The sequence below is a fragment of the Tenrec ecaudatus genome, chromosome X (genome assembly GCF_050624435.1).
Source record: "Tenrec ecaudatus isolate mTenEca1 chromosome X, mTenEca1.hap1, whole genome shotgun sequence".
In the NCBI taxonomy this organism is placed as follows: domain Eukaryota; kingdom Metazoa; phylum Chordata; class Mammalia; order Afrosoricida; family Tenrecidae; genus Tenrec; species Tenrec ecaudatus.
In genome coordinates this window covers 10,516,977-10,529,857 of record NC_134548.1, presented here as the reverse complement: position 1 = coordinate 10,529,857, position 12,881 = coordinate 10,516,977, and the positions used below count along the sequence as shown (strand labels likewise).

The 12,881-nt window shown below is 38.0% G+C and overlaps 1 protein-coding gene across 2 annotated transcripts in view; it reads right to left on the bottom strand.

Moving 5' to 3' along the window:
• Positions 1-12,115, bottom strand: part of GLRA2 (glycine receptor alpha 2) — a 228,217-nt gene extending 216,102 nt beyond the window's left edge. For both annotated transcript variants that reach the window (XM_075539272.1, XM_075539271.1), the window contains exons 1-2: positions 12,048-12,115; positions 9,807-9,940 (exon numbers count right to left, since the gene is read on the bottom strand). In XM_075539272.1, the coding sequence (XP_075395387.1) occupies positions 9,807-9,940; positions 12,048-12,115 (202 nt within the window). The remainder of the gene's footprint in view (positions 1-9,806; positions 9,941-12,047) is intronic.
• Between the last annotated feature and the right edge of the window lie 766 nt (positions 12,116-12,881).

Here is a 12,881-nt window from a genome sequence, read left to right as displayed (position 1 = left end):
AAATGGGTGCATAGCAAATGTGGTGAAGAAAGCTGATGGTGACCGGCTATCAAAAGATAAAGCATCTGGGGTCTTAAGGGTTTTCAGATAAACAAGCGGCCATCTAGTTGAGAAGCATCAAAGCCCACATGGAAGAAGCGTACCAAACTGTGTGACCACAAGGTGTAGAAGGGACCAGGTATCAGACATCACAGAACAAAAAAAATCATACCACTGCGTGCCCACGTTCATGATATAATCACTGAAGACAAATATGGGCTACCTTTTCTCACTTACATCGATTCGTTGTCTTCTCTAGATATCCATTATGCCATCTTTCTGAGCCCATCAGAGGTAGTGAGTAGAGAGTAATAGTTTACTGAAATGAACACATGAAGGGAAAAAATTCCAATTATGCTAATTCTTGGCAGCTCTGAAAACAAATATTCTAATATTTAATACAGGACTCCAGACCAGTTTGAAGTAGTTCAGTCCTGGCGAACAAAGTAAATCCAGAACAGACTCAATTTTTTAAAAATGTTTAATGCAGAACACTAAAATAAACCAGAAAAAATTATAGGTTGAAGCCCTGGGATGGGCATGTCCAAAAAAGAGTAGGGAGTGATTTCAAGTTCCTAATGTGTGATATTGGATTATTGCCAGGAGTGTATAGACTGTCACAGTGGTAAAGTGGCACAGTTGCTGCCATCTTTGACCTGGACACTGCTGTTTCAAAAATCTGCTGTTCAAAACCTTTGGTTGCTATGCAACATGGATACTTCTCTTGTTTTCAAAAAGTTTTTTTTTAAGCTGGACTTCAACCCATAATTTTCCCTATTCTGGCTACTGTTCTGGTTCATGTCTTAAAAAAATCAGTCTTTTTCTAAGCCAAGCTGTAATAAGATTCTTGGAAAACTATTCCCTTATCTCAGTGGCCTGTATTTGGCTGCTCTTTTATAGAATTGTGCCAAATCTTGCACTTATATTTTCTTTCATATAATAATCACTATTATTGCTGTCACTGTCATCAATTTTAATGAGTATAGTTTGTCTGGGGTTTTTTGGCACTTACAAGAAGCTTGTCACTCTTCTAGATATAATTCCATTTCCTGATCACCCTTAATTTCTGCATATTATGTTAAGTTCCTCGTTGATATATTGACAATCACCCATAACAAGTGCTGTAGTGATCTTCCGAGCTTGTATGTTTTCTACTCCTCGGCCCAACTGACATCGCTGTGGCTTGCCCTCTGACCAGTTGATGCTCCCTCAAATTCCATGGAAACCAAGACGCTGCAGTGATCTTCGTCATTGAGCTGCATTTCCTTCGTTCTCATCTTGCCCCTTTCTTTTCTCATTATCAAGGAGAGGATGGCTTACTTTCCTACACTACTGTTTCCAAGTCAACCTCAGGACATTGTCAGAGACTAAAGAGTCTAAAATCTCAAACGTGTACCTAATTCTGAACATGCAGAATCTCCTATGAGCTGCTCAATAACCTCTCCAGTCACAGATTGATATGGATAGGATCCTACTCCACGTTGTATTCTGTATTGCAGAACATTCCAAATCCATCTCCTTTATTTCTATACTTCTTGTAAAGTTAAGATTGGGAGGTATGGTGACACCATGTGTTAAGCATTGGGCCACTATCCACAAGTTGACAGTTCAAATCTACCAACCACTCTGCAAGAGAATGATGAATCAGTCTGCTTCCCTAGAGATGTACAGCTGTGGAAGCGCCATGGAGCAGTTCGACTGTCCTACGGGGCCACTATGAAGTAGAATTGACTTGATGGTCATGGGTTTTGGTCAAGTTTAACTTGGATTTCCTTTGAGAAACAGATTTTATGTGTTTGGAACAACTTTCCTTGTTAATAAAAAAAAGTTCTTTATATTACTAATCAAACACTGTTGTTTGGGGGGGAAGAAACATTCTTGCAAAGGGTTAATATTGCCTCGTTTCAATATTTTTATTTTTATCACTTTGGATAATTAAAGTATACTTTTCCTCACAGAGGAATTAAAAGAAAATGAAATAAAGGTTAAGAAAATAGCCATGACAAAATACCATTAGCCATGACAAAAAGATCAATTAAGAATTTGACAAGTGGAAGAGTGGAGAAGGTTCTTGTACTGCATAAAACCCACTGCCATCACGTAAATTCTGACTCAGAGTGACCCTATTATATAGAACATCTAAGGTGCTAAATCTTTATGAGTGTATAAACCCAATCTGTCTCCCAAGGAGCCGCTGGTGAGTTCCAGTGGCAGGACAGTACTACATATTATACCAATATTCTATTTTCTGTGTCATTATAAAAATCCAAAAGTGTTGTTTGTTCCCAAGGTGATTGTAACCGCTGGCAACCATATAGGACATAGTAGAACTTTCCCCTCTCCTTCCCTAGGTTTCCTAGGTTGTAAAGGCTACAAAAGCTCATCATCAGGTATTTTCTGCCCCAGAAGGAGTTCTTGGGGAGATACAAGTTAGACAGTGGACTGCTAATCCCAAGGTCATCTTCAAATTTGCCAGCCACTCCTATTTAGAAAGATGAGGCTCTCTGTGTAAAATTGTATAGTCTTGGAAACTCCATTAGTCTGAAGCAATGCAAAGGCAGTGGGTTTAGTTACATTTTGGCTTTCTCCCATGGGACAGCTGGTAGATTTGACCCGGCGACCTTAGTGTTAGCCATCAATCAATTAACTATTGTTTCACCAGGGCTCCTTAATTTAAAAAAAATTAAAGTGTATAGTCTTAATAGATGCTAATTTGATTTTTCTACTCATTTTTTCCCAATTACTTTCCACTTTGCATTTTTATTGAGCGTGTTTTCATTAATGGAAGGCATGTTGAACAAAGGAGTATTTCGGAAATCGTGTTATAAAATTTGTATTGTGATACTTATTATGGAAGACATCAGAGACCACATGAGCTGTGACATCAAGAGCATCATACATGACTAAAGCACAGGGTCATTTATAAGACGGGAAACAAAGAAAAGACCAAAGAAAAGACCAAAGTAGATGTCAGAAGAGATGCCAAGCTTGCTCTTGAGCATTAGAGGAGCTCAAGCAAATGGAAGAAATGATGAAGCAAAACAGCTAAATGGATCCTTTCAAAGGTAAATTAGGAAGACAAAATGAAGCACTATCATGAAATGTGCAAAGACCCTGTGTTAGAAAACCAAATGGAAGAACATGCTCAGCAAAACTGAAAGTGAAAGAACCGGACAAAAGACAAAAACCGAAAACAGTCAAGCCTCCAGTTTCAATAGTGAAAGATTCTACAGGTCAAATATTGAATGATGCAGACAACATCCAAATCAGAGGGGAAGAATCGATAGTCACTGTACCAAAAATAATTTTTGTCAATATTCAACCATTTCTAGAAGTTCCATATGAAAAAAAAATAAAAACAAAAAACTTATGATATTGAAGGGAAAAGTCTAAGTTTATCTGAAGACAGATAAACATAAATAACCAAGCTCCCAGAATTGATAGTATACCAATTGAAAGGTTTCAACAAACGAATGCAACTCTGGAAGTACTCCTTCCTCAATGTCCAGAAGTTTAGACAATAGCTACCTGACCCACAGCCTTGAAGAAAAGATGGAAGATGAGAAGAATTTCATTTTACTTCAATCCATAATCAATGCTTATGAAAGCACCAGAAAAGAACTCAAATGATTGTTTGCCATGGGCAAATTGCACAAGATGCCTGTCAAGTGTTAAAGAACAAAGATGTCACCTTGCAGCCTAAGGTGCACCTGGCTCAATCCATGTTTTCTGTCACCGCATAGGCATATGGAAGCGGAACAATGAGCAAAGACCAGATAAGAACTGATACATGAGAATTATGTTGTTGGTGAACAATATTGGAGCTTCTGTGGGCCACAAGAAAAACAAACAGATCTGTCTCAGAAGAAGTACAGCCAGAAAGCTCTTTAGAAGCAAAGATGATGGGACTTCATTTTATTTACTTCGGACATCTCATCAGGAGAGATCAGTCCTTGATAGAGAACATCATGCTTGGTGAAGCAGAGGGTCAGCAAAAAAAAGTGAAATTCTCTCAATGAGAAGAACTGACACACTGACCGAACCAATTGGCTCAAGCATTACAATTGTGAGGATGGTGTGGGACTGGGCAGGGCTTCAGACTGTTTTGCATAGGGTCTCTAGGAGTTGGAACCAATTGGAGGGTACCTAACTCCCGCAACATGTGGAATACACACGTTCTCCTGGACTCAAGGGATATAGGGATTACTGGGCCACATATGTAGACTCTGCATCACCTTCTAGATCTCGTGAGAGGAGCATATAATTTAGGGAAAATGAGAGTGAGGTATTTGAGCAAAGAGGGAACCATTTCAAGAAAGGCAACTTCCAAATAATACACAGGGATTGGGGAAAGTAGGTGGGAGGATTGTCTTCCAATAAAAAAGATAAGACAGATCAACATTTTGCAAAATCACACCTCCAAAAAGCATCACATCATACAATGCCCTGCAAAAAAGGAAACAAAACCCAGTCATTTGAGGCACCCACCCTTTTATTCCATCTTAAACAATTAAAGCAGCCCTTTCTGATGGCTTCACGGCGACGGGGAAGCAGCTGCCCAATAAACCCTAAAGGAGGAAACTGGTAGTGTGTGCTCTACTTCCCCTGTATCAGAGAGGGTTAAAAGGGATAATAGTAATCTCAATTGACCACCTAGAAAATTCTGCCAATTCAAGGCCCTTAAAAAGGGGTTCTATATTTCTTCTGAATTATGGTCAGGAATCAGAAGTGACTCGATGGCAGTGACTGGAAAGGGTGCTATAGGATCGCTGATGGTTTCGAGGCGAGCTGCTAATCGCCAGATCAGCTGTTCAAATTCACCAGTTACTCCATGGGGGAGAGATGAGCCTTTCTCCTCCTGGAAAGAATTATACCCCTGGGAACCCAAAGGAACATTTCTTCTTTGCCCTAATGTGCCACGGTGAGTTGGAATGGCCTCAGTTACAGTGGTGAGTAAGGGGTGCCATACAAAGTCAATGTTAAAACAGACTTCTGGTTATCATGTTATGCTGAAAATCCTGGCCCATGTGATTGATAAAACCTTAAATTGATGGATGTAAATGTACTCTGTTAGAGAAACCATACAGATTTAGGGGGAAATGGCAATGAGAAAGTTTAGAGTGGAGGGGCTATCCGTGGCAGGAAACCTGGTTCCCTCCCATGCCCATGGTGGAATGAGACAATGGTTTTCCTCTCTGATACCCTGGTGCTCCTCCCAAGAAGAAAGGGAGCACATTTTCCTACTTTGTGGCACTTTCGACAGACTAGAGGCGTCTCCTGATGTCCTTTCTCCACCAGGGTGGAAAGAGAGTCTCCAGAGAAAGGAAAGCTCAAGACTTGCCTTTATCCACTGGGCAGAATTCACACCTTCCCATTTTCAAACCAAGCATTCACTCATATTTTGCATGGTAGCAAGGAAACACAATTCAATGTAAAAACAGCAGTCCAGTGGTATATTTAAAGTATGGTGTTCCCCTCAACTGTGTTAGCTTTTCTGATGGAATAGTTTCCTGTTCCTGACGAGCAGATCTGATAAGAATAAAATATTTAATATGGTTATATACACTTGCTTCACACAAATCTCACTCCAAAGTCAAACTGCTTGCCATTGCCAATTCCTAAATCCAGTTTTCTTCCCTTCTCATTCATTCCTACAGCAACTCCTGCAAGCTAAGCTTCGATGTATATTTGAAGGCACTTGAATGCTGGAGATGAGGCATGAATCACGGACAGACAAGGAATGCAGAACAAATTCAAGAAGGAAAAATACCTCAGTTTTCAGAATATGTTCTTGGCTAGTGTTTTCCTTTAAATTGGGTTTTCTCTGGATTCACCCGATACAATTTCAATAATAGCTGTATTGTGTGTGTGTGTGTATCCCAGTGAAGATATATATCCTGCTGATGTAGTGAGTTACACTTTGGGCTGTTAGCCACAATGTTAGCAGTTTGAACCCACTAGCCACTCTGAAAAAGAAAGATGGGGATTTCTGTTCTTATAAAGATTGTCAAACTCAGAAACCCAAAGAGGAAGGTTTAGTCTTCCCTACAGAGTTGCCAGCTTTGCTATGAGTGGGAATCCATTCAATGACAGTGGTTGGTATATTTAAAGAGAAACGTGCACTGTTGATGCTGTAGTGTAAGTGTTGTTCAGTTAACCACAGGGTCAGAAGTTCAATCCCACCCGCTGCTATGAGGGAGAAAGAGGAGCTTTTACCCTCTTGTAAAGATTTACAGATTTACAGCCTTGATTTGACAGGATGGAAGTGAGTTTTATATTATATATCTAGTTTTATATTATATATATATCCTCTTAAATTATGATGAAATCTAAGCAACACGGCTAATTGGAGAATAAGGGTATAATGGTATAAGAAAACATATTTATCATCTTTTCCCTAGCCAATTTCTCAATTAAACAAATATTTATTGTGCACCTTTGCTCTTGTGAATAGGGTATCTCCCTCTCAGATGGATCAAAAATCAACACAGCATAAATGTGCATACCATATTAAAACAAAATAAAAACTACCTTCAAGTTTATTCCAACCCATAGAAACACTATGTAGAAACACAGAATAGAACCGCTTCTGTAAATATTTACAGGTCCAGACAGCCTCATCTTTTTCCCTTGGAGTGGCTGGTGGGTTCGAACCACCAATCTTGCAGTTAGCAGCCAAAAGCTTAATCCACTGCACCACCAAAACACCCATCACTATCAAGTCAATTCTGATTCACAGTAACCCTATGAACAGAGGAAAATTGCTTCTGTGGGTTTCCAAGCAGCTGAAGAGTTTGGACTGTTGACTTTGCAGCTAGCAGCCTGACTACAACACGGGACTCCGGAACCATCTGCTTCGACATGATATCCCAGAGGAGCAGCAGGTGGGACGATATTTTCATCTAGAGCAGTGGTTCTCAACCTTCCTAAGGCCATGACCCTTTCATACAGTTCCTCATGTTGTGGTGACCCCAACCATAAACTTATTTTTGTTGCTACTCATAACTGCCATTTTGCTATTGTTATGAATCATCATCTGATATGCAGGATATATTTTCATGGTTACAAATTTAACAAAATTAAAGCATAGTGGTGAATCACAAGCACAATATGCAATTAGATATTGTGAAATATTTATTTCTAATGACCAATAAATGAAATTTTGTCTTGACGCATGGTGTAGCATGGGTAACAGTCTTCATGCCAGGTACTTGTATGTGGGTATACCTGCATGTGGGCAGACCCTCCTGGCAATGAATAGAGGAGCGGTGTCTTAATTCCTAAGACCTTCCAAATATGTTTTCTGACGGTCTTAGGTGACCCCTGTGAAAGGGTCGTTCGACCCCCAAAGGGGTTGCGACCCACAGGTTGAGAACCATTGGTCTAAAGTAATGAGGAATGTTACATATCCAGGAAAAGCTAGTGAAGATAAATTGTGTAGCAATTCCATAATTGATGTGATATAAATGACCTATGTAATAAAAACTCATAAAAGAGTAAAAATGTTCCTTGAAGAGAGACATTAAAAGAGCGGGAGAAGGTAAGCTCAATGAAGTCCATTCATTTTACAATCATTTAGAAGTCATTGAAACATCCTGAACTCAGGTCTTTCCATAGTGACCATATCTCAAAAGCATGGCCCCATGTGGTCAAATCTAGCATTCTCCTTATACATTTATTCTTAAGGACCATGGGAAATGGCATTTCCAAAGGGGACATTCCCAGAACAAGTGGGAAATAATCCTATATGTAGAAATGATAGCTTATTTTATGAGGCTACTTAAAATAGCAATGGTCATATGGGTATTCGTTTTTCACTTTTCTATCATTTTGAAGAATTCTTTCTAGAAAAGAAAGAGTAAAAGTTGCTCTTAAGCAGGTGTGCATAACCTTGAGTCACTTTGCCATCTTTGGAAATCCAAATTCTATTCCACTTTTTAATCAGGGTTTTGGATTCCTTAAATAGTCTAAGAAATTATGTCTCTGTTGGAAATGTGTAGCATTTTGTATGTACTTTCTCATGGTATGTGACAACTTCTGTGTAATATTTTAAATATTCATGCCACATATGATATGTTAAGTATTTCCTCAACATCGACTCCCCCCTCCTCCCCTATTATGGTAATATTCAAACCTCCTTTATCTCTCATTTTCTAAATCTGCCAGAATTGTTAGTATTTTGCATGTAGTCTAGACCGCAAAACTGTTGAATGACTGAATAACTGTATAAAGGAGTGTTCCTGTTGAAAGCGAACTCTTCTCTTGCTACTCATAGAATCTCATTTCCATTATTGACTTTCCTTAGAAGTGAGGTTGATGAGACGTAGAACTTTGGACATGCTATCAGAAAGGCTAAGTCCGTGGAGAAGGGCACCATGACATAGCTGATAAAATGGAGGGTCAATGAAAAGCAGGGAGACTCAATGATGCAGTGGCTGCAACAGTGGGTTCAAACAGCGATGATGGTGAAAAACGTGGACAGGCCTGACAATCTTTAGATCTGTGATACATAGGGTCACTATGAATAGGAATCAAGTAAATGGCACCTAACAACAGTCACCACATTGACTTTCCCAGCAATGAGCACAATGAAGTGGGATGAATATTTCTTTTCAGGAAGATTGAAGTCTGAACTTAGTTCAGTTGTGTCTTCTGGAAACAGTCTCTGCATGAAATGTGCCTGTAGGTGGGTATATTCAGAGGTGTAACATTTAAAGAAGAAATCAATTTAGAATTTCATTTTCATGCTCATATTTACCAATAATAAAAATGAATCAAAATGGAAGGAAAACAATGCAATTAAATCGCTAATAAGCAAAACCAAGGCAGTGTGTGAACTACTACATAATATCCAGGATATAGGTTTCTTCTTTTGTAACATTATAAATCCTGCCCAATGCATTAGGTTAAACTCAATTAGAAGAGAAAAGGTAATTGTCACGTACTATAGATAATTTTCAAATGATAGCATCATAAAATAATCCAATCACTAATAATTTATTCCTAGAAATCTTTTTCTTATTGATAACTTTCAACATAAATAATTTTTTACTTTCAGCATAAATATTAAACCAAATTAATAAAAACATATTTTACTAGTATTAGCTTATCATTTTAATGTTAAGCAAGCAGAACCCTCAAAACCCTTTAGCTCATTTCTAATTTAACAAAGCCTCCTCCATTCATGACATACACATGTTACAATTCCATGATCTTTGTTAATGATTTCAGATAAACAACCAAAATGTTTCAACAAGAGACAATCAGATGACCCTGTTGTCTTTAATTGGAGCCTCTTTAACTAATAACTAAGTTTTAAAAGGAGAGAGGCCTGATAGTATGTAAAGAGGCATGCTTTCAATTGAGATTTAAACTTAACTTCATACATAAATATTTAAAATCAATCTTGCCTAAATCCTTGTCTATGTTCATGCAAATCAAGTCCATCATTTGCTCTTGTATTCATTTCCAGCCACATTTCCACTTAAGATAAATAAGAACTGTGGCAATAATCCCTCATACAAGTTCTCTTGGTGGAAAAGAGCACAAATAAGGAAAGTTTCCAAAATTATCAAGCAACAAGTCAGAATCGACTTGCTGGCAGTGAAAGAATCAGTGAGTATTTCAAAAGAATGCTGAAAGAAAGTGAATACTGTACTTGCCATTTCTATTTCATAGAAAAAATCCTGAAAGTTATTTTCAAAGACAGCTAGCCAAATATCTGGAAGATTCCCCAAAGCCTTAATGGAAGTTTAAATGGAACCTACCTTTAAAATTTGGCCTGATCCTGGCATCATATCCTGATGTCCTTCCCATTAATTTGTCCAAGAAATCTGAAGGAGATAGAGTCTGCGAAGGTTGTTTTCCAGACCTGGAGTCATGGTCTTTGCAGAAAGTTGCCCTAAACACATCATTAACGTTTTTAACAATTCTCCTCATCCTGAAAACTGGTGCTCACATAAGAATTAACATCAAGTTTTGGTAGATAAATATATTTGATATGCTAATAAAAGTGCAAATACATGTGTATATATAATATAAACTTTTGGGTCAGAATCTGAACTTGAATATGGTTAGAGTAAACTGTCAAAGATGAAAGTCTTATTGCTCAAATATCCAAACATTAGCCATAAAAGTTTAAGATGAAGCAATGTGCATAATTTTAGGTTGTAGATTTTATGGACATACAGTTAAAGCTATATCTTTCTAGAGTCACAAACAAGTGGTATTAGTTTTTTTAAAAAATTTTGTGTGGTTTTCCTACATTCATTTTCCAAGACATTTAAAAATTCTTTCTAGCACTTCAGTTCTAAAAACAAACCTCCATGCTTTATAAGAAAGAGCAAAATGGACAGAGCAGAGCCAGCAGTGCAATTAATTATTTCATTGTTTTTCTCACCTGCTTGATTCTATTTTACCTTTCAACTATTCATAATTTTCTGAGTGTTGTCAAAGAGAATCTTCACTTGGAAACTTAACTCCATCCTAAAATAGGTCAGCAATAGACCTATTGCTTCTGCTATTTTGTCAATTGTTTAGATATAAATATTTATATTGTTGGCTCCCCGATGTAGTATTCATGAGAAAGCACTTCAAAACCCTCTTCTCCTTAGCATTACCAGAAGCATTAGAAGTTGATTGGGAAAATGTACACATTTTTATTTTCCTGTTTGAAGTAATAAAGGGCTTATACAAAGGACACTTCTGATTTGTAGTGAGTGTATTAAACTCTTTGCCAAAACTCGGTTAGTTGACTGAATACTGGTTCTTTCCTTAAAGTATATATTTGGCAATCTTTGTTTTCAATAATTTAACAGATTACCTCATTAATTGTATCACAAAGAAAAAAACACATTCTTGCCATTTAAAAATAAATAAATGTTATCAACTATAAGTGCAAAGAGCATATAAACACAGAAGTTAAAAATTGATATGGTCATCCAGAAATACTCACATTACTATATGCAGATTCACCTGATTAATCAAGTATTATTTGATGATGATGATGGAGTGGTGAGAAGATGATGAAGACAATGATGATGGTGGTGATGATGATGATTCTAATAAAACTCAGCCTACATATTTTCTTAATCAGAGTAGGAGGTGTGACCCTGAAAGGACTATAGTGGGTTTTCCCAGTACAGAAAGCACTATTGCTCTATGTGCCATTTCTCTTGATTCTGTGAAAAGACACCACAAAATTTGATGAAAATTAAATAGAGAGTTCTACACCCCATTGTATGAGTAGCTACTATTGCTACCTTAATGTCTCTGCCATTAGATGTCTACTCCACTTAGTAACAATAATCACCTATTTACAGTTGCAATTGATTTGGCAATTTTAAATTAGATGGAAAGTACAAGCATGCAAATAATTTCTCACTTATTTTAATTACACATACTCAATTTCTCACACCTACATAAATAAAAGATGGCATATTAACCAAGTAGTGGTAGGCAATTGATTTCAAAATACACTGAAAAGTAGAATAGAGTGGTAAAAATATCAGGAACATTTCTGGATTGGATTCCAGCAGTTATTATAGGAGACCCAAGTTGATCAAGAATTACAGTTCTTTTATATTTTACATAAGATGACATGCTCCTGGCAAATTAATCCAGTAACTTCTACTACGTGGAGAACATGACACTCAAGAAACCCTTTAAATCACTTCCAGAAGAATTTGAAAGAAAAAAAATATTACCTTTATATAGAAATGTAGAGATCATGCAACTAACTCATCATACTAACTTAATATCACACAGGCTATGAAGATGGGTGGAAATGCATAGAGTGAGACTATACATCACAAAACTTGCTTTTGTGAAAATTCACCATCCTCCCACCATAATTAAGCTTTCTAAATGAACAAAAGACATCTAACTCCCCTTTACAAATTTAAAATAATATTACACAGGTCATAAAAATAGAGAACAATTACATGACATCTTCACTTTAAAACAGTTTTCCTGTGATAAAGATCAACATGCAAAGTCGTTTCACCTACCTGAAGTGGTTTGTCTCTAAGAAAAATGCAAACAAGGCTGTCAAAATGTTCACTAGCTGACGGTTCATTCCTGTTTCTGTGATGCTTGTGGAAAATATCCCAGAAATGATTCCAAAAAGAAGCTAGGACAAAGTATCTATTGTCCAGATTTAAAATCTGGCAGGGATCTAATTTCCTTGAAAACCAAAAAGAGATTTGGGTTTGCACAGTTTAACAAGCAAAAACAAAAAGTGCCAGTCTTGGGTATCATGATCAGGTCCAAGCGAGGCTCAGGACCATCAGTTAGCCCAGGAAAGACAAAAGCCCCAGAACTGGTGAATCCCCCAGCTGCTTTCCCTGAATAATAAAAATGCTGCTACCTTAATCGCATCACCATGCAAAGGGGGCTGGTGACCATGCCATGCTGGCTTTTGTTTTATATCCTTCCTAAATGGCAAAGCCCTTCCTTCTAGAAAATGTTCTCTTTTCGGAAGAAGTTGTAAATGAGAGAGAAGAAAGGACTCTGCGCGCTAGAGTGGGTGGGGGAAAGAGGGGAAGAATCGCTGAGATCCTGTGCTGGAATGAGGGCTACAGAAAGAGACGGAGACGTGATCTTACCCAGCCTATAAATTTCAGCACTCGGACAGCTCCTAGCTCTGAAGTGCGCATGTTTCCTTTTTCAGTCAGATTGGGGCGGGGGTCGGGGGAGAGGCATTCCAGAGGGGATGTGCCTGCTTTCAGTCCAAGGCAAAGAGTATCTGGCTGTTCCGAAAGCGGGTGCGATGACAAGGAGAGAGCAGAGAGGGGGAAAGGGGACACGGAAACGATAGGGTGAGCGAGGCTGAGGTCTGAGCT